The 21135-nt window shown below is 42.9% G+C and overlaps 1 protein-coding gene across 2 annotated transcripts in view; it reads right to left on the bottom strand.

Annotated features, from left to right (window-relative positions):
• The window catches only part of LOC115109520 (furin-like), a 191351-nt gene that overhangs the window by 11470 nt on the left and 158746 nt on the right, over positions 1-21135 (bottom strand). For both annotated transcript variants that reach the window (XM_029634486.2, XM_029634484.2), the window contains exons 8-9: positions 18121-18293; positions 113-325 (exon numbers count right to left, since the gene is read on the bottom strand). In XM_029634486.2, the coding sequence (XP_029490346.1) occupies positions 113-325; positions 18121-18293 (386 nt within the window). The remainder of the gene's footprint in view (positions 1-112; positions 326-18120; positions 18294-21135) is intronic.

Below are 21135 nucleotides of genomic sequence, written 5' to 3'. Positions count from 1 at the left end.
TGGGGTTTCTAGAGCTGAAAATGCGTGGAAGATGTGTGTTATACTGTATGTATGTATGTATGTGTGTGTGTGTGTGTGTGTAAGAGAGTGTGTGTGTGTAAGTACTACTCACTATCTGTTTCTCGTTAGGGTTCCCAGAGCTGAAGGTGGTGGCGAGGGTGGAGGAGCAGGCCTCGCTGTACCAGGGCACCATGCCGTACTGGGTGGTGCTGCTGATGGACAGGGTGTAGATGCTGTTGGTGTAACCATCACAGTTACAGCTGTCCTTCTCACGACCACCGTTCCCCGACGCCCACACAAAGATGGAGCCCAGCCCGCCGCGGCCCTGGAAATGAACACATATAGGCAAGGATGACACACGGGTATCTACACAAAAAAAAGACATACAGTATAGCACAGACAGACACACAGAGACATACAGTATAGCACAGACAGACACACAGAGACATACAGTATAGCACAGACAGACACACAGAGACATACAGTATAGCAGACAGACAGACAGACAGACAGACAGACAGACAGACAGACAGACAGACAGACAGACAGACAGACAGACAGACAGTATAGCAGACAGACAGACATACAATATAGCACACAGACAGACATACAGAATAGCACACAGACAGACATACAGAGACATACAGTATAGCAGACAGACAGACAGACAGACAGACAGACAGACAGACACATACAGTATAGCACAGACAGACACAGAGACATACAGTATAGCACAGACAGACACAGACACAGAGACATACAGTATAGCACAGACACAGAGACATACAGTATAGCACAGACAGACAGACACATACAGTATAGCACAGACAGACACAGACAGTATAGCACAGACAGACACAGACACACAGAGACATACAGTATAGCACAGACAGACACAGACACACAGAGACATACAGTATAGCACAGACAGACACACAGACATACAGATAGACATACAGAGACAAACAGTATAGCACACAGACACATACAGTATAGCACACAGACAGACATACAGAGACATACAGTATAGCACACAGACATACATACAGAGACATACAGTATAGCACAGACACACACAGACAGACATACAGAGACAAACAGTATAGCACAGACAGACATACAGTATAGCACGCAGGCATAGATATAACACACACGCACGTTCAAGTGTGTGTATGTGGAGAGATGGATGCAGATGGAGTTTGTGTGTGTGTGCGTGCATGCATCTGTATGTGTGTGAGTTTTCAGTTGAGAGACTGATAGTGTGAAATATTGCACCAGACAAGGATGTTTACCCCTCCATCCTGTAAAAGCCTTGACATCCTTTCACTGGATGTGATATGCTGTTGTATTCTTTCTGACACACACTGCACTGCTGCCGGCATAACTCTTATTAATGCATCATGAACTATATGGTAGACTACTGCTGCGGAAAAGCCAGTTAAAAAATGATCACTTCGGCCTCCCGGGTGGCGCAGTGGTTAAGGGCGCTGTACTGCAGCGCCAGCTGTGCCATCAGAGTCCCTGGGTTCGCGCCCAGGCTCTGTCGTAACCGGCCGCGACCGGGAGGTCCGTGGGGCGACGCACAATTGGCCTAGCGTCGCCCGGGTTAGGGAGGGCTTGGTCAGTAGGGGTGTCCTTGTCTCATCGCGCACCAGCGACTCCTGTGGCGGGCTGGGCGCAGTGTGCGCTAGCCAAGGTGGCCAGGTGCACGATGTTTCCTCCGGCGCATTGGTGCGGCTGGCTTCCGGGTTGGATGCGCACTGCTGCTTGGTTGGGTTGTGTATCGGAGGACGCATGACTTTCAACCTTCGTCTCTCCCGAGCCCGTACGGGAGTTGTAGCGATGAGACAAGATAGTAGCAACTACAACAATTGGATACCACGAAATTGGGGAGAAAAAGGGGTAAATTATTTATTTTTTTAAACAAAAAAAAAGTTTGATCGCATCCCACAACTGTCCCAGACGGTTTGGAATATTTATTTCCCGCGCAGAATAGGTCTATTTTTGTACTATAGGGCATATGTAGATTGACATATGCTAATGCTTTTGCTGTTCGGTAGGCCTACTCATCTTGTTGGCTGACGAAAACTAAATGTGGACAGTTTTTCCAATCTATTTATTTATTTAACCTTTATTTAACTAATAACAAATTCTTATTTACAATGACAGCCTACCCCGGCCAAACCATAACGCAGACGATGCTGGAACAATTGTGCGCCGCCCTATGAGAGTCCCAATCAAGACCGGTTGTCATACAGCCCGGAATCGAACCAGGGTCTGTAGTGACGCCTCTAGCACTGTGCCTTAGACCGTTGCGGAACTCGGGAGGGCATGATTGTACTGGACTGGTAGGAGGAGCAGCAGCTGCATGATGATACAGTATAATATTATCTACTGAATACACATATATCCAACTTCTCTCCTTCTGTCATCTCCATAAGGAGGCCATTAGTCACAACTGGGCCATTCCATCGTAACAATGGAAATGCAGGCATATCACAATAAAGATACACTTTGAAGCTTTTTCTTTTCAGAACCAAATATATAAGAGGAGCTACATACTGAGGAGAAAATATCCTTCAGATGGAGAGTACAGAGAGAAAGGAGAGAAATAGAGAGTGCAGAGAGAAAGGAGAGTGGGAGAGAGAAGAGGAAGAGGGAAAACAATAGAGATGGAGAAAGACAACATTCAACAATGAAAAGGATATGGATATAGCAGAGCGGCACAGTTGAACAAATATGCAGAATACGGATAGGCATTTGACATTATTTCACTGTTCGAATAATATCACATTTCTTCGGATATAGTCGAAATTCACAATAAAAATAAAAAGTGACTCTTGTCCAGCCAGAATGATGCAAATGCACCTGGGAGAGGTAAACACAGGACAGGCTGCTTTTCTCTGTAGTTTCCCGCAAAAAGTAACAGGTCATGGTATATCCTTTAACAATGTCACAAGGAAAATCTAATTGAATTTATAACAACACTTTTTCCATGATCAAAATAGGCCTATCACCCCCCCAAAATGTTACCTTTATTTAACTAGGCAAGTCAATTAAGAACAAATTCTTATTTACAATGACGTCCTACCCCAGCCAAACTCAGACAACGCTGGGCCAATTGTGCGCCGCCCCATGGGACTCCCAATCACGGCCGGATGTGATACAGCCTGGGTTTGAACCAGGGACTGTAGTGACACCTCTTGCACTGAGATGCAGTGCCTTAGACCGCTACACCTCTCGGAACCCCACTAAGTAATCGAATACTAATGTCCGTTCGGATATCCGTGCTCATCCCTAATGGAGAAATAGAGGGATTGATTGAAAATGTGAAAGAGGTTGCATAAAAGAGCAGGGGCAAGAAAGAGATATGACGGGAAGGAGGGGCTAGATAGGCACACACTGTGTTGTGCCTCAACTCCAGCTGAGACTGAGATGAGAAACAGTGGAGGTGGGAGTGGCAACGACATGAACAAAACAAATCGTATCTCACACATGCATTACAGTACTGCTTAGGGAATGCGCCCACAGTCTTTATGGATCTAAAGAAGTGCTGTGAGAATGTTATTTCCCAATCCCTATCCCCTGTAGAGGGTTTGTCCCAGCGTGTGACTCAGTGGGACTCTCCTGCTCTCTTCCAGCTCACCAGTCCTGATACCTTAAAAAGAAGACCATCTCTTTTCAGCATGGTTCTACTGATGCATTGCTTTGTTTTCTTATGGATTAAATCTAAATCAACAGGTATTCCCCAGTTCAAATCATTATGGGAATCTTTTCAGTAAAACAGAAAATGTCCTGTTTTGCTGCAGGCTATTATTTTCTTTCCATCGGTCCATTATCCTAGGAGTGTTAGATGTGAGATTTATGTTATATGAATCATATTTCTTACATTGAAACTCCCTCTCCCCACATTCTTACAGCGATGGCTATCCTCTATTCCCTTCCTATCTAAATCTAACTCTGTGTCAGCGATTTTGCTCCCAATTCTCCTCTGCCATTTGTCATTGCAGATTTGTTTCAAGTTTCAAAGTTTATTGGCCACATGCACAACAGGTGTTGCGGAAATCCAAGATGGCGTAGCAGTCAGATGTATTTGTCGATCGTCTTGTCGTGTCCCATGTATATATATTTTATATATTTTCTTCCCATATCTTTTTATATTTTTCTAAACCCTTACTTCAAAATACTCTCCTGCAACCCACCTCACCCAATGTGGTGTGGACCTGCTTTTTCTCTAACGTATTTTTATTTGCCTCTTACTGGAATATCTCCAACATAAACTAGCCAGCTAACTAGCCAGCTAACGGTCATCAGCTAACCTCTAGCTCGGAAAGCTCTCGCCAGTTTGTACAACGCGATTCAACCATAGCATACCGGACCTATTTTTCTCTCCATATCCCCGGATTCCTATCGCAAGCTCTGAACCTTATCACCTTCCGACCTTCGCAGCTAACGTCCCCTGAATGCTAGCTGTCTAGAGCACAACGAACTGACTGTTGGCTTACGAGGCCCATCGAATACATTCCGAAGCCACTAGCTAGCAGTCAGCTATCCTTTGCTAGCGGTCATCAGCTACCTTTATCCCGGACAACTCTCACCAGTCTGTACAGCGTGACTCAAACCAGAGCTAGTAGGACTTATTCTTCTCGATATCTCCAGATTCATACCGCAAGCTCTGAACCTATTTTTTAAACTTTTTAAAAGGTTTTATTATGATATGTTAATTTTTTTTTTCTCCACCTGGAATTATAGCAGCTACCGACCCATGAACGCACAGCTAATCTGCGGCCTGCTAGCTGTCTAAAGCACATTGGACTTCTGGCTTAAGAGGCCCTTCGGACATATTTCTTTGGCCACTATACATATTTTGCCAATTGGCCTGGTTTACCACGTGGAGCCCTGCTGATCCGTCCACTGATGTAACTGCACGAGGGGGCCACAACAGACTTCCCTCCATCGCGTCATCCCTCTAAGGCCTTTCTGTTAGCCTGCTAGCCCCGTGCCGCTAGCTGCCTGAAGCCACGCACTGGACTTGTATGATCACCCGGCTACGCATGCCTTTCCCTAACGTCACCATGCCGTGTCGATTTCTGTTCTGGTTTGTAACTATTGTTTTATTTCACTGTAGAGCCTCTAGCACTGCTCAACACGCCTCGGCTAACAATTTAGTTCCACCCCCCACACACGCAGTGACATCACCTGGTTTAAATGCTATTTCTAGAGACAATATCTCTTTCATTATCACTATATACACAGGTTTACCCACACTGTATTCACATCCTACTATACCTTTGTCTGTACATTATGCCTTGAATATATTCTACCGTGCCCAGAAATCTGCTCCTTTTACTCTCTGTTCTGAACGTACTAGGAGTCCAGTTCTGTTAGCCTTTAGCTGTACCCTTATCCTACTCCTCCTCTGTTCCTCCGGTGATGTAGAGGTTAATCCAGGCCCTGCAGTGTCTACCTCCACTCCCATCCCCCAGGCTCACTCATTTGTTGACTTCTGCAACCGTAAAAGCCTTGGTTTCATGCTTGTTAACATTAGAAGCCTCCTCCCTAAGTTTGTTTTATTCACTGCCCTAGCACACTCCACCAATCCAGATGTCCTAGCCGTGTCTGAATCCTGGCTTAGGAAGACCACCAAAAACCTTGAAATTTCCATTCCTAACTATAACATTTTCCGACAAGATAGAACTGCCAAAGGGGGCGGTGTTGCAATTTACTGCAAAGATAACCTGCAGAGTTCTGTCTTACTATCCAGGTCTGTACCCAAACAATTTGAGTTTCTACTTCTAAAAAATAACCTTTCCAGAAACAAGTCTCTCACCGTTGCCACTTGCTATAGACCTCCCTCTGCCCCCAGCTGTGCCCTCAACACCATATGTGATTTGATTGCCCCCCATCTATCTTCTGAGCTCGTGCTGCTAGGTGACCTAAACTGGGACATGTTTAACACCACGGCCATCCTACAATCTAAGGTTGATGCCCTCAATCTCACACAATTTATCAATGAACCTACCAGATATAACCCCAAATCCGTAAACACGGGCACCCTCATAGATATCGTCCTAACTAACTCACCCCCCAAATACACCTCTGCTGTTTTCAAACAAGATCTCAGCCATCACTGCCTCATTGCCTGCATCGTAATGGGTCTGCGAGCAAACGACCACCCCTCATCACTGTCAAACGCTCCCTAAAACACTTCTGCGAGCAGGCCTTTCTAATCGACCTGGCCGGGGTATCCTGGAACGACATTGACCTCATCCCGACAGTAGAGGATGCATGGTTATTCTTTAAAAGTGCCTTCCTCACCACCTTAAATAGGCATGCCCCATTCAAAAAATGTAGAACCAGGAATAGATATAGCCCTTGGTTCCCTTCAGACCTGTCTGCCCTTGACCAGCACAAAAACATCCTGTGGCGTTCTGCATTAGCATCGAATAGCCCCCGTGATATGAAACTTTTCAGGGAAGTTAGTAACCAATATACACAGGCAGTTAGGAAAGCTAAGGCTAGCTTTTCTAAACATAATTTGCATCTTGCAGTACAAACTCAAAAAGGTTCTGGGACACTGTAAAGTCCATGGAGAATAAGAGCACCTCATCCCAGCTACCCACTGCTCTGAGGCTAGGAAACACTGTTACAACCGACAAATCCACTATAATTGAGAATTTCAAGAAGCATTTCTCTACGGCTGGCCATGCTTTCCACCTGGCTACCCCTATCCCGGTCAACTGCCCGGCACCCTCCACAGCAGCCCGCCCAAGCCCCCACCATTTCTCCTTCACCCATATCAAGATAGCTGATATTCTGAGACAGCTGCAAAATCTGGACCCCTACAAATCAGCCGGGCTAGACAATCTGGACCCTCTCTTTCTTAAATGATCTGCCGAAATTGTTGCAACCCCTATTACTAGCCTGTTCAACCTCTCTTTCGTATTGTCTGAGATTCCCAAATATTGGAAAGCTGCCGCAGTCATCCCCCTTTTCAAAGGGGGAGACACTCTAGACCCAAACTGCTACAGACCTATATATATCCTACCCTGCATCTCTAATGTCTTCGAGAGCCAAGTTAACAAACAGATTACTGACCATTTTGAATCACATCGTACCTTCTCCGCTATGCAATCTGGTTTCCGAGCTGGTCATGGGTGCACCTCAGCCACGCTCAAGGTCCTTAACGAAATCATAACCGCCATCGATAAGAGACATTACTGTGCAGCTGTATTCATCGACCTGGCCAAGACTTTCGACTCTGTCAATCACCACATTCTTATTGGCAGACTCAACAGCCTTGGTTTCTCAAATGATTGCCTCGCCTGGTTCACCAACTACTTCTCTGATAGAGCTCAGTGTGTCAAATCGGAGGGCCTGTTGTCTGGACCTCTGGCTGTCTCTATGGGGGTACCACAGGGTTCAATTCTCGGGCCGACTCTCTTCTCTGTATACATCAATGATGTCGCTCTTGCTGCTGGTGATTCTCTAATCCACCTCTACGCAGATGACACCATTCTGTATACTTCTGGCCCTTCTTTGAACACTGTGTTAACTAACCTCCAAACGAGCTTCAATGCCATACAACTCTCCTTCCGTGGCCTCCCAACTGCTCTTAAAACGCAAATAAAACTAAATGCATGCTATTCAACAGATCATTGCCCGCACCTGCCCGCCCATCCAGCATCACTACTCTGGACGTCTCTGACTTAGAATACGTGGATAACTACAAATACCTAGGTGTCTGGCTAGACTGTAAACTCTCCTTCCAGACTCACATTAAGCATCTGTAATCAAAAATTAAATCTAGAATTGGCTTCCTATTTCGCAACAAAGCTTCCCTCACTCATGTTGCCAAACATACCCTCGTAAAACTGACCATCCTACCGATCCTTGACTTCGGCGATGTCATCTATAAAATAACCTCCAACACTCTACTCAGCAAACTGGATGTAGTCTATCACAGTGCCATCCGTTTTGTCACCAAAGCCCCATATACTACCCACCACTGCGACCTGTACGCTCTCGTTGGCTGGCCCTCGCTTCATACTCGTCGCCAAACCCACTGGCTACAGGTTATCTACAAGTCTCTGCTAGGTAAAGCCCCGCCCTATCTCAGCTCGCTGGTCAACATAGCAGCACCTACTCGTAGCACACGCTCCAGCAGGTATATCTCACTGGTCACCCCCAAAGCCAATTCCTCCTTTGGTCGCCTTTCCTTCCAGTTCTCTGCTGCCACTGACTGGAACGAACTGCAAAAATCACTGAAGCTGGAGATTCCCATCTCCCTCACTAGCTTTAAGAACCAGCTGTCAGAGCAGCTCACAGATCACTGCACCTGTTCATAGCCCATCTGTATACAGCCCATCTATCTACCTCATCCCCATACTGTATGCATTTATTTAGCTCATTTTGCACCACAGTATCTCTACTTGCACATCCATCTTTTGCACATCTACCATTCCAGTGTTTAATTGCCATATAGTAATTACTTCGCCACCATGGCCTATTTATTGCCTTAACTCCCTTATTTGACCTTATTTGCACTCACTGTATATATATTTCTTTTTTTTCTACTGTATTATTGACTGTATGTTTTGTTACATCCATGTGTAACTCTGTGTTGTTGTATGTGTCGAACTGCTATGCTTTATCTTGGCCAGGCCGCAGTTGCAAATGAGAACTTGTTCTCAACTACCTTACCTGGTTAAATAAAGGTGAAAAATAAATAAATAAAAGGTGTAAAATAGTGCAGTGAAATTCTTACCTTGAGAGCTCTTTCCCAAAAATAGTGATAATAATAATAAAAATATAAATAATAGAAAATAGTATAAAAAAATAAATAACTAAAAACACACAAGAACTACGATGAGAGTTAAAGAAACACGATAATGCAAGTATATACAGGTCAGTGCCAGTACCTTATTTTTTATTCAATGTGCAGGGGTACTGGAATGGTTGAAGAGGGTTTATACATAAAAAGTGACCAGTAGAAGGATATACATGTAAACAGGGCTGAAAGGTAGCTAGTAGAAGGATATGCATGTAAACAGGGCTGAAAGGTGACTGGAAGAAGGATATAGAAAGGTGACTAATAGAAGGATATGCATGTAAACAGGGCTGAAAGGTGACTGGTAGTAGGATATACATGTAAACAGGGCTGAAAGGTGACTAATAGAAGGATATACATGTAAACAGGGCTGAAATGTGATTGGTAGTAGGATATACATGTAAACATGGCTGAAAGGTGACTGGTAGAAGGATATACATGTAAACAGGGCTGAAAGGTGACTGGTAGTAGGATATACATGTAAACAGGGCTGAAAGGTGACTAATAGAAGGATATGCATGTAAACAGGGATGAAAGGTGACTAATAGAAGGATATACGTGTAAACAGGGCTGAAAGGTGATTGGTAGTAGGATATTCATGTAAACAGGGCTGAAAGGTGATTGGTAGTAGGATATACATGTAAACAGGGCTGAAAGGTGACTGGTAGAAGGATATGCATGTAAACAGGGCTGACAGGTGACTGGTAGAAGGATATACATGTAAACAGGGCTGAAAGGTGACTGGTAGTAGGATATACATGTAAACAGGGCTGAAAGGTGACTGGTAGTAGGATATACATGTAAACATGGCTGAAAGGTGACTGGTAGAAGGATATACATGTAAACGGGGCTGAAAGGTGACTGGTAGTAGGATATACATGTAAACAGGGCTGAAAGGTGACTAGTAGAAGGATATACATGTAAACATGGCTGAAAGGTGACTAGTGGAAGGATATGCATGTAAACAGGGATGAAAGGTGACTAATAGAAGGATTTGCATGTAAACAGGGCTGAAAGGTGACTGGTAGTAGGATATACATGTAAACATGGCTGAAAGGTGACTGGTAGAAGGATATACATGTAAACAGGGCTGAAAGGTGACTAGTAGAAGGATATGCATGTAAACAGGGCTGAAAGGTGACTAGTAGAAGGATATACATGTAAACATGGCTGAAAGGTGACTAGTAGAAGGATGTACATGTAAACAGGGCTGAAAGGTGACTAGTAGAAGGATATGCATGTAAACAGGGCTGAAAGGTGACTAGTAGAAGGATATACATGTAAACAGGGCTGAAAGGTGACTAGTAGAAGGATATACATGTAAACAGGGCTGAAAGGTGACTAATAGAAGGATATGCATGTAAACAGGGATGAAAGGTGACTAGTAGAAGGATATACATGTAAACAGGGCTGAAAAGTGACTAATAGAAGGATATGCATGTAAACAGGGATGACTAGTAGAAGGATATACATGTAAACAGGGCTGAAAGGTGACTAATAGAAGGATATGCATGTAAACAGGGATGACTAGTAGAAGGATATACATGTAAACAGGGCTGAAAAGTGACTGGTAGCAGGAATATACACTGACACCTCCCTATTATTGAGTTGCACCCCCTTTTGCCCTCAGAACAGCCTCAATTCATCGAGGCATGGACTCTACAAGGTGTTGAAAGCATGCTGGTGTTGGAAGCATCAACATGCTGGATCATGTTGACTCCAATGCCACAGTTGTGGCTGGGTGTCCTTTGTGTGGTGGACCATTCTTGATACACATGGGAAACTGTTGAGTGTGAAAAAACAGTAGCGTTGCAGACCTTGACACACTCAAACCGGTGCGCCAGGCACCTACTACCATACCCCGTTCAAAAGGCACTTAAATATTTTGTCTTGCCCATTCACCCTCTGGCACACATGACCTGGATTCACCTGATCAATCTATGTAATGGAAAGAGCAGGTGTTCCTAATGTTTTGTTCACTAAGTGGTAATATACTAGTGGTAATGTATACATGTAAATAGGAGTAATTGTGAACAGTAGCAGGATAAATAGGTAAATACTAATGGTAATGGCAGTCAATAATCAATGGACAGCAGAGTAAGGGAGTAATACATCTAATCAATAAGGCCAGCATCCCGGGGTGGTCTCTTCACTGTTGACGTTGAGACTGGAGTTTTGCGGGTACTATTTAATGAAGCTGACAGTTAAGGACTTCTGAGGCGTCTGTTTCTCAAACTAGACACTAATGTACTTGTCCTCTTGCTCAGTTGTGCTCTGGAGGCCTCCCACTACTCTTTCTATTCTGGTTAGGGCCAGTTTGCGCTATTCTGTGAATGGAGTAGTACACAGCGTTGTACCAGATCTTCAGTTTCTTGGCAATTTCTCGCATTGGAATAGCCTTCATTTCTCAGAATAAGAATAGACTGACAAGTTTCAGAAGAAAGTTATTTGTTTCTGGCCATTTTGAACCTGTAATAGAACCCACAAATGCTGATGCTCCAGATACTCAACTGGTCTAAAGAAGGCCAGTTTTATTGCTTCTTTAAATCAGCACAACAGTTTTCAGCTGTGCTGACATAATTGCAAAAGGGTTTTCTAATGATCAATTAGCCTTTTAAATTATAAACTTGGATTAGCTAACACAACGTGCCATTAGAACACAGATAGTTGCTGATAATGGGCCTCTGTACCCCTATGTAGATATTCCATAAAAAATCTGCCGTTTCCAGCTACAACAGTCATTTACAACATTAACAATGTCTACACTGTATTTATGATCAATTTGATGTTATTTTAATGGACAAAAAATGTGCTTTTCTTTCAAAAACAAGGATATTTTTAAGTGACCCCAAACTTTTGAACGGTAGTGTAGGTATTCCTCTTGTCCACGTGTGAGAGGGTAGTGTGGAGTGCATTGTCAGTTGATCTGTTGGGGCGGTATGCAAATTGAAGTGGGTCAAGGGTGTCTGGGATGATGGAGATGATGTGTTCTTGGGCACAGGAATGATGCTGGTCAGCATAAAACAAGTAGGGATTACAGGCTGGGGCAATGAGAGATTGAAAATGACCGCGAAGATGCCTGCCAGCTGGTCTGTGCATGCTCTAAGAATGCGCCCTGGAATACCATATAGCTCCGTGGCCTTGGAGAGTGTTGACCAGATTAAAAACTTTACTCAAGTCGGCCTTGGAGAGCGAGATCACCCAGTCCTCTGGGACGGTAGGGGCCCTCATGCACAGCTCGAATAAATGTATTGCGTTCGACTGGTAGGGAGGCATCATGGCTAGGTCTACCTTTGTAATCCATAATGGACCGTAGCCCTTGCCACACGCGTCGAGCGTCGGTGCCGGTATAATAGGATTCCACCTCGTTCCTATATTGTTATTTTGCCTGTTTGATGGCTCTGTGGAGGTCGTAGCGGGACTTCTTGTACGTGTTCGTGTCCTTAGCCGTAGGCTCGGGGTTAGCTGCAATAGCCCTGTGTGCGGTAGCTCTGTCCTTTAGTTTAGAGCATATGTCAGTGTTAATCCGGTGCTTTTGATTGGGGAAGCAGTGAATCTTCACTGTGGAGACAACGTCTGCAATGTATTTCCTGATGAAGCACGACACGGAGGTGGTTAGCGCGCCGATGGTATCAGCAGGAAAAACATATTCCAGTCAGCGCTAGCAAAGCAGTCCTGCAACATAGCCTCTGAACCTGTAAGCAGGATGCAGGAGTATAGAGACATGATCTGATTTGCCAAAGGGGGACGGGGGAGGGTCTTGTATGCTTGTTTGTGGGTTGAGTAACAGTGGTCTAGGACTTTATCAGCCCCAGTGGAGAAGGAGATGTGTTGATACATTTTTTATTTTTTTATTTCACCTTTATTTAACAAGGTAGGCCAGTTGAGAACAAGTTCTCATTTACAACTGCGATCTGGCCAAGATAAAGCAAAGCAGTGATCGGTAAGCAGCTCAGACAGCTGATGCTTAAAGTTAGAGTATAAGACTCCAGCTTCAGAGATTTTTAAAATTCGTTCCAGTCATTGGCAGCAGAGAACTGGAAGGCGGCCAAAGGAAGTGTTGGCTTTGGGGATGATCAGTGCAATATACCTGCTGGAGCACGTGCTACGGGTGGGCATCACGTGTCTTAGTAACGTGGAATTAAAATTGCCAGCAAAAAGAAAAGCAGCCTCTGGGTGAATGGTTTCCTGCTTGTTTATTGCCTCGTACAATTCATTAAATGCCAGCTTGTTGTTGTTGTCCTGGGGTGGAATATATTCAGCAGTCATGATAACAAAGAAAACCCTTTTACCCAACCCTTCTACCTCTCGGGAGGTAGAAGGGTCAGTATTTGATCATCAGGTATTCCAAGACGGGTGAACAATAAGTAGAAACTTCCACTGCGCTAGAGTCTGCACCACGGGTTGGAACCGGTTCAGGGAACAGAACTGAAAAATAACTAAATGATTTGAGGAACAGAACCTGAACCTAAAGTGATCTATACGGTTCCGGAACATAACTTATTTTTAAAGCATGGGAACCGGTTAATAATGTTATTTAAAAATGTAGTCCCACAAAAGTCACAACAAAGCGCCTATGCAAAGCCCTAACTCTGTCACTCAAACCTATTCCAGCGTCTGCCTGCCAGCTGGAAATCTTTGCCAGAGGGTGTGCGTGTGTGTGTAGGCTGGGATTACACGAGATCTGAATGACATGGGTAATGTATTGGGTGTTCTGTAAACTCGTCCCCAGGCTCAATTGCTACTGCATATAAAGACTGGAAACACTGTGCAACAAAATAGGACTTGAAAGGGGCGTGGGTAGAGAGAGAGCCTGCCACAGCTGTATTAAAATTCCGAAAATCGTCAATCAAAATAAATGTTCTATCACAGTGCCAATTTTATTTTTGGGAAGCCCAATTGATTCTGAGTTCAGATATATGAAGTTATGTGAAAACTATTTCAAGATGCATACTTTCCGATATCTCGAACTCACCTCCTTGTTTAGCCTAAATCACTTGCGCTGCTCGCACTTTGAAACCCTGAGTTCAAGTTCAACTTTCAACTTTTATTTGTCACATGGACATGTACAGTGAAATGCTTAACTTTCAAGCCCCACCCAACACTGCAGTATTCAATATCAAAATATTATAACTAATAAAAAATAACATGAGAAATAAGGAATAAGTGAGGAAGCTAAAGCGCATTCAGAAAGTAGGACAGAAAGTTCAGACCCCTTGACATTTTACATTTTTGTTACGTTACAGCCTTAATTTCCCCCCTCATCATTCTATACACAACACCCCATAATCACAAAGCAAAAAAACAAGTAATGTAAAACAAAAAAAACAAAAAATGTCACATTCAGACCCTTCACCCAGGACATTGTTGAAGTACCTATGGCAGCGATTACAGCCTTGAGTCTTCATGGTTATGACGCTACAGGCTTGGCACAACTGTATTTGGGGAGTTCCTCTGCAGATCCTCTCAAGCTTTGGACCTCCACATCCGGCTTCTTCACCTGCGGGATTGTCTGAGACCAGCCACTCAGACAGCTAATGAAACTGAGGAGTATGTATGTATGTAATAACGCCCATTTGTGGGAAAAAAATAATTCCAATTGGCTGGGGCTGGCTCCCCAGTAGGTGGGTCTGGCTCCCAAGAGGGTGGCTGCGCCACTGCCCAGTAAAGTGAAATTCATAGATAGGCCAAATTCATAGGCCAAATTCATTTATTTCAATTGACTGATTTCCTTATATGAACTTTAACTCAGTAAAATCATTGAAATTGTTGCATGTTGCATTTATATTTTTGTTCAGTATACATTTGAAAAAAAGTCTAATGAACCATTTAATAAACACCATCACATTAAATGCATTATTTATTTTGGTCAGGTCTAAAGATACATAATATGAAGAAAAAGTATTTAAGAGGAACATAATGAGTTGGCCTATGTTATCATCCCTATGCCGTAGGCTGTAGGTTTGTTAATTTAGCTGAAAAGATATGCTTATAAGTCCCCATGACACTATTTTATTTTATAATAAGAAGAATATAATTTAACTTAGCTGAATAAAATAGAAAGGATATTTTTTCCCATTATGGAGCGAGAGCGCATATGAAATGGCTATGTTGAGCGTAAAAGTGGTCATTTGAAACAGGTCCTATATGCTAGATTTAGAGTTATTTGGCAACTTGTGAATGATACAAACCTTAGAATGTCTTAGAAATCAAAACATATATGGGCTGCACGATGTGACTATAGACTATTGATGATTTGAGAAAGTAGAAAAAAAAGCTTGCGCTCCGTTTCTTGCCTCAGGCTGCACAGCTGTTCTCTCATCAAGTGATCATATTTTCACCCATCAGACTACTCTCAATTTAATTTTGTTTTGACTAATATGTCAAAATAGTTTAGATTTAAAATGACCCATTATCAAACGGGCAGGAACTTGAATAGCGAATGAAGGCTGCACGGTTTCCCATCGGTCTGTTTTGTCGGCTACTTCAGGTTTATAGTGGAGCATGTTCTTAATATGAGCAGCTGAAAAATAATTATAATAACACTTATTTCACTCCATGCATCAACCACTGTTTGAGGAGCATGCTCTCGTTGCCCAACAGGTGATATTCCGTCCAAACTCTGTATGCCATGGGCTCTCCAACATCGATAGTAACATGTTTACGCACCTAAACATATTTCACTAAACTTTTGACAGCCTATCTGCGCGCTTGATAAAGGAGTAAAGCAGAAAGAGGAGGAGATGGAAACGCATAGTGGCAAGATATTCTGCTGAAGGTAATGTGTCACCCAATGAAATATAAAAAGGCTATTCAAAATTAAATTCACTAATTGTAGGCTAACTGTAAGCCGCCCGGCACAATCAATGAACCAACAGCCTTGCCGTGGACTATACAAAATGGATAGACATTTTGGAGTAAGATAAGGTAACCAGCCTATCCAATATGCATAATAATACAGTCCACACTCAAAGGCCATTGCTAGAATTTGTTTAATTTTTGAGTATAGGCTAGACCAACTATGTACCAAAGACATCTTAAAACAGTTTTGTTTGATCTTTTTCTGCCATGTGTAATATGCAGTACAGCTACAGTGCCTTGCAAAAGTATTCTGCCCCCTTGAACTTTGCGACCTTTTGCCACATTTCAGGCTTCAAACATAAAGATATAAAACTGTATTTTCTTGTGAAGAATCAACAACAAGTGGGACACAATCATGAAGTGGAACGACATTTATTGGATATTTCAAACTTTTTTAACAAATCAAAAACTGAAAAATTGGGCGTGCAAAATTATTCAGCCCCTTTACTTTCAGTGCAGCAAACTCTCTCCAGAAGTTCAGTAAGGATCTCTGAATGATCCAATGTTGACCTAAATGACTAATGATGATAAATACCATCCACCTGTGTGTAATCAAGTCTCCGTATAAATGCACCTGCACTGTGATAGTCTCAGAGGTCCGTTAAAAGTGCAGAGAGCATCATGAAGAACAAGGAACACACCAGGCAGGTCCGAGATACTGTTGTGAAGAAGTTTAAAGCCGGATTTGGATACAAAAAGATTTCCCAAGCTTTAAACATCCCAAGGAGCACTGTGCAAGCGATAATATTGAAATGGAAGGAGTATCAGACCACTGCAAATCTACCAAGACCTGGCCGTCCCTCTAAACTTTCAGCTCATACAAGGAGAAGACTGATCAGAGATGCAGCCAAGAGGCCCATGATCACTCTGGATGAACTGCAGAGATCTACAGCTGAGGTGGGAGACTCTGTCCATAGGACAACAATCAGTCGTATATTGCACAAATCTGGCCTTTATGGAAGAGTGGCAAGAAGAAAGCCATTTCTTAAAGATATCCATAAAAAGTGTTGTTTAAAGTTTGCCACAAGCCACCTGGGAGACACACCAAACATGTGGAAGAAGGTGCTCTGGTCAGATGAAACCAAAATTGAACTTTTTGGCAACAATGCAAAACGTTATGTTTGGCGTAAAAGCAACACAGCTCATCACCCTGGATACACCATCCCCACTGTCAAACATGGTGGTGGCAGCATCATGGTTTGGGCCTGCTTTTCTTCAACAGGGACAGGGAAGATGGTTAAAATTGATGGGAAGATGGAAGGAGCCAAATATAGGACCATTCTGGAAGAAAACCTGATGGAGTCTGCAAAAGACCTGAGACTGGGACGGAGTTTTGTCTTCCAACAAGACAATGATCCAAAACATAAAGCAAAATCTACAATGGAATGGTTCAAAAATAAACATATCCAGGTGTTAGAATGGCCAAGTCAAAGTCCAGACCTGAATCCATTCGAGAATCTGTGGAAAGAACTGAAAACTGCTGTTCACAAATGCTCTCCATCCAACCTCACTGAGCTCGAGCTGTTTTGCAAGGAGGAATGGGAAGAAATGTCAGTCTCTCGATGTGCAAAACTGATAGAGACATACCCCAAGCGACTTACAGCTGTAATCGCAGCAAAAGGTGGCGCTACAAAGTATTAACTTAAGGGGGCTGAATAATTTTGCACGCCCAATTTTTCAGTTTTTGATTTGTTAAAAAAGTTTGAAATATCCAATAAATGTCGTTCCACTTCATGATTGTGTCCCACTTGTTGTTGATTCTTCACAAAAAAATACAGTTTTATATCTTTATGTTTGAAGCCTGAAATGTGGCAAAAGGTCGCAAAGTTCAAGGGGGCCGAATACTTTCGCAAGGCACTGTATGTACTGTATAATGGCACAATCATACTTTTTATATTTATTTTAAAAAATGGGGGGGGGGGGGGCCTGGGCTCATAAACTCTAATCTGCTCATGGGAGTCTTGAATTAATCATCACCTTAGAAAGTGCTGTCCATTTCGTTGTGTTAGGCTTTGAAACAACATCCACAACAACCATGTTTTACACAACCTGCTGTTGAACTTCTTTCTTCAAATTGATCATCACAGTGAGGTGAGTTGTAAAAGTATGATAGGCCTACTGTTTTGATGATAAGTGTTTGATGTGAATTTCGATTGCATTTGCATTGATGTCAGAGCGGTTGAGAGACAATAGAGCCCTGAGTACCAGGCCATTAACGACCTAATGGTCGTTAGCAAGTTGGGTACTACCAAAGCATGTCCAGAGTGCATAAAAGGAGATTACCGTGACTCAGGGGTCACATAGAATATTTCTGCGGTCACGACTCATGAATGCTGGTGTGGCAATAATAAGGTCATAGCAACAACCCTAGGTAGGTATGCATCATAAACCATGTGTGCTCCAGTAATGAATTAGCTCCACTGACTGACCTCAGTGACTCCTCGGAGGAATGCCTCCTTGGCCAGCTTGGCGGGGCCGTCTACCGTCTTCCCATCATCCTCTGGGCCCCAGCTGGCGCTGTAGATGTGGATGTGCTGCGAGTTGAGGCTGAGGGAGTGGGCCTCCACCACATCTGTCACCTCTCCATCCAGCATACGCACACCTGAACACACACACGCAAGGTCAGTACACAGATCGAGAGAGAGAGACAGGTGAAATTAGAGGTAAAATAAAGTAGATAGACAGGTAGGGTGAGACAAAGGGAGAAAGAGAGGTGACAGAAAGAGAGAGACAGAGGAACATTGTGTCAGAGAGACAGCATGAGCGGTGAAGAGGTAGGGTGCTATAAACATGATGCAGTTGGGATACAAAGCCTTTTGTGTCTGGCTGTCATATTGACAAACACACTGGGGAGACAAAGGGCTTATGAGCCTGTCACTCTGTCAGATGTGATGAGCAATTGTACTCTCAGACACAAGCATGCAGAAGTGTGCTCACTTACTCACACGCACACACTTTTTACTGTTGTAGCTATAAAAAAGCACAGCTGGCCATTAAAACAAGAGTCAATACCTTCTCCTTCATTAAACAACCAGGTAGGAAAACATACATCTCGCAAACAACACAAGATGGGCAGAACATTCCTTCTGACGAACAAGTGCAGGAGGGTTTTAGGGTTTTTACGGTGCCTCCAACAGTGTCTGTGACCTGAGGGAAACCAACTGGCCCAGTAGCAGGGTCATTCATTGAAATGAGTGCCTTATTTTTTAGAAATTGTGCACCAATATTGAATTTGAAAAGCCAGTTATATTAAATAAAGTGCCCTTTAATATAGACCACATAGAGAATTCAATAAATCCAAATTTGTATATGAATAAAGACTTGCTAAATTGGCAAAATGATGCATTTTGACATGTCCCTCTGTATCCTCTGTGACTTCTAGGAAGATTTTAACTGCAAAATGTCTTCATCATAAAGCCTTCGTTGCTTTGGCAATATAATTTCTGAAGATTATTATTTATTTAATGTGATTAGTGATTAATTTACGTCTGTCTCTCATTTTAAAGTCAATCCTGTTACGTGAACTCTCGTTTTAATATGGTGAAACGATTCATTTTTAAATATTTTTTTCAAAAGAAATTTTGAACATCTAATAGTCAAAACATAGCGTAAAAGCAGGTTTCTGGCCATTTCCTGGTGTTTTGTGGTAGGAAGCAGGCCTGAAATGTTTTAACAACATATTTTTAAAGCTTGCATTCAATATCCCCTACCTGCTGCACATATTAAGCTTCCATTCCCCCTGTCACAGGGGGATTCATGGCGGATTTAAGATGAAATCATCAACCCTGTACTTTAATTGACACTCAATAGGCACTTACTAGGGATGTGCATCTTACCCTTTCAAGACGATTCAAATCGAATCTAGATGCAGTGCCTTCAGAAAGTAGTCACACCCCTTGGTTTCCACATTTTGTTGTATTACAGCCTGAATTTAAAATGTATTAAATTGAGATTTTGGGTCACTGGCCGACACACAATACCACAGTGTAAAAGTGGAAATATGTTGTTAGAAATGAATTAAAAATGAAAAGCTGAAATGTCTTTAGTCAATAAGTATTCTACCCCTTTGTTATGGCAAGCTTAAATAAGTTCAGGGGTAAAGATGTGCTTGACAAGCCACATCCAGTTGAAGTCGGAAGTTTACATACACTTTAGCCAAATACATTCAAACTCAGTTTACACAATTCCTGACATTTAATCTTAGTAAAATTCCCAGTCTTAGGTCACTTAGGATCACCACTTTATTTTAAGAATGTAAAGTGTCAGAATAATAGTAGAGAGAATGATATATTTCAGCTTTTATTTCTTTCATCACATTCCCAGTGGGTCAGAAGTTTACATACACTCAATTAGTATTTGGTAACATTGTCTTTAAATTGTTTGACTTGGATCAAAGGTTTTGGGGAGCCTTCCACAAGCTTCCCACAATAAGTTGGGTGAATTTTGGCCCATTCCTCCTGACAGAGCTGGTGTAACTGAGTCAAGTTTGTAAGCCTCCTTGCTCGCACAAACTTTTTCATTTCTGCCCACAAATGTTCTATAAGATTGAGGTCAGGGCTTTGTGATGGCCACTCCAATACCTTGACTTTGTTGTCCTTAAGCCATTTTGCCACAACTTTGGAAGTATGCTTGGGGTCATTGTCCATTTGGAAGACCCATTTGCGACCAAGCTTTAACTTCCTGACTGATGTCTTGAGATGTTGCTTCAATATATCCACAATTTTCCGACCTCATGATGCCATCTATTTTGTGAAGTGCACCAGTCCCTCCTGCAGCAAAGCACCCCCACAACATGATGCTGCCACCCCCGTGCCTCACGGTTGGGATGGTGTTCTTCGGTTTGCAAGCCTCCCTCTTTTTCCTCCAAACATAACGATGGTCATTACGACCAAACAGTTCTATTTTTGTTTCATCAGACCAAAAAGTATGATCTTTGACCCCATGTGCATTTGCAAACCGTAGTCAGGCTTTTTTATGGCGGTTTTGGAGCAGTGGCTTCTTCCTTGCTGAGCAGCCTTTCAGGTTATATCGATATAGGAATCGTTTAACTGTGGATATAAATACTTTTGTACCTTTTTCCTCCAGCATCTTCACAAGGTCCTTTGCTGTTGTTCAACAGAACATTTGATAAAAATAACTTAGCAAATTACATTGGTTGTCACTCAACTAATAAAGCCTAATATTGAGCAACCCATTTTACAAACATTTGAATGCTGAAGCGCAGATGTGCCAGATCAGGAATAGGCCTACCTCTCCTTGGCCAGCGCGCACAGTTTGACTACGCTACCGATATTGCCTCGGGTTGTTTGGCATGCCAAATGACTTGCAGATTAATGACTGTCAACATAATTACATGCTTAGTTCGACACTGAAGGAGAGGACGCAGTTGTCACAAAAGATGAGAGGTATTTTTGGAAGGTAGAAAGCAAGTAATTTGAGCAATA

The sequence above is a fragment of the Oncorhynchus nerka genome, linkage group LG25, assembly GCF_034236695.1.
Source record: "Oncorhynchus nerka isolate Pitt River linkage group LG25, Oner_Uvic_2.0, whole genome shotgun sequence".
NCBI classification, from domain to species: Eukaryota; Metazoa; Chordata; class Actinopteri; order Salmoniformes; family Salmonidae; genus Oncorhynchus; species Oncorhynchus nerka.
This window is presented reverse-complemented; position numbering and strand designations above follow the sequence as displayed.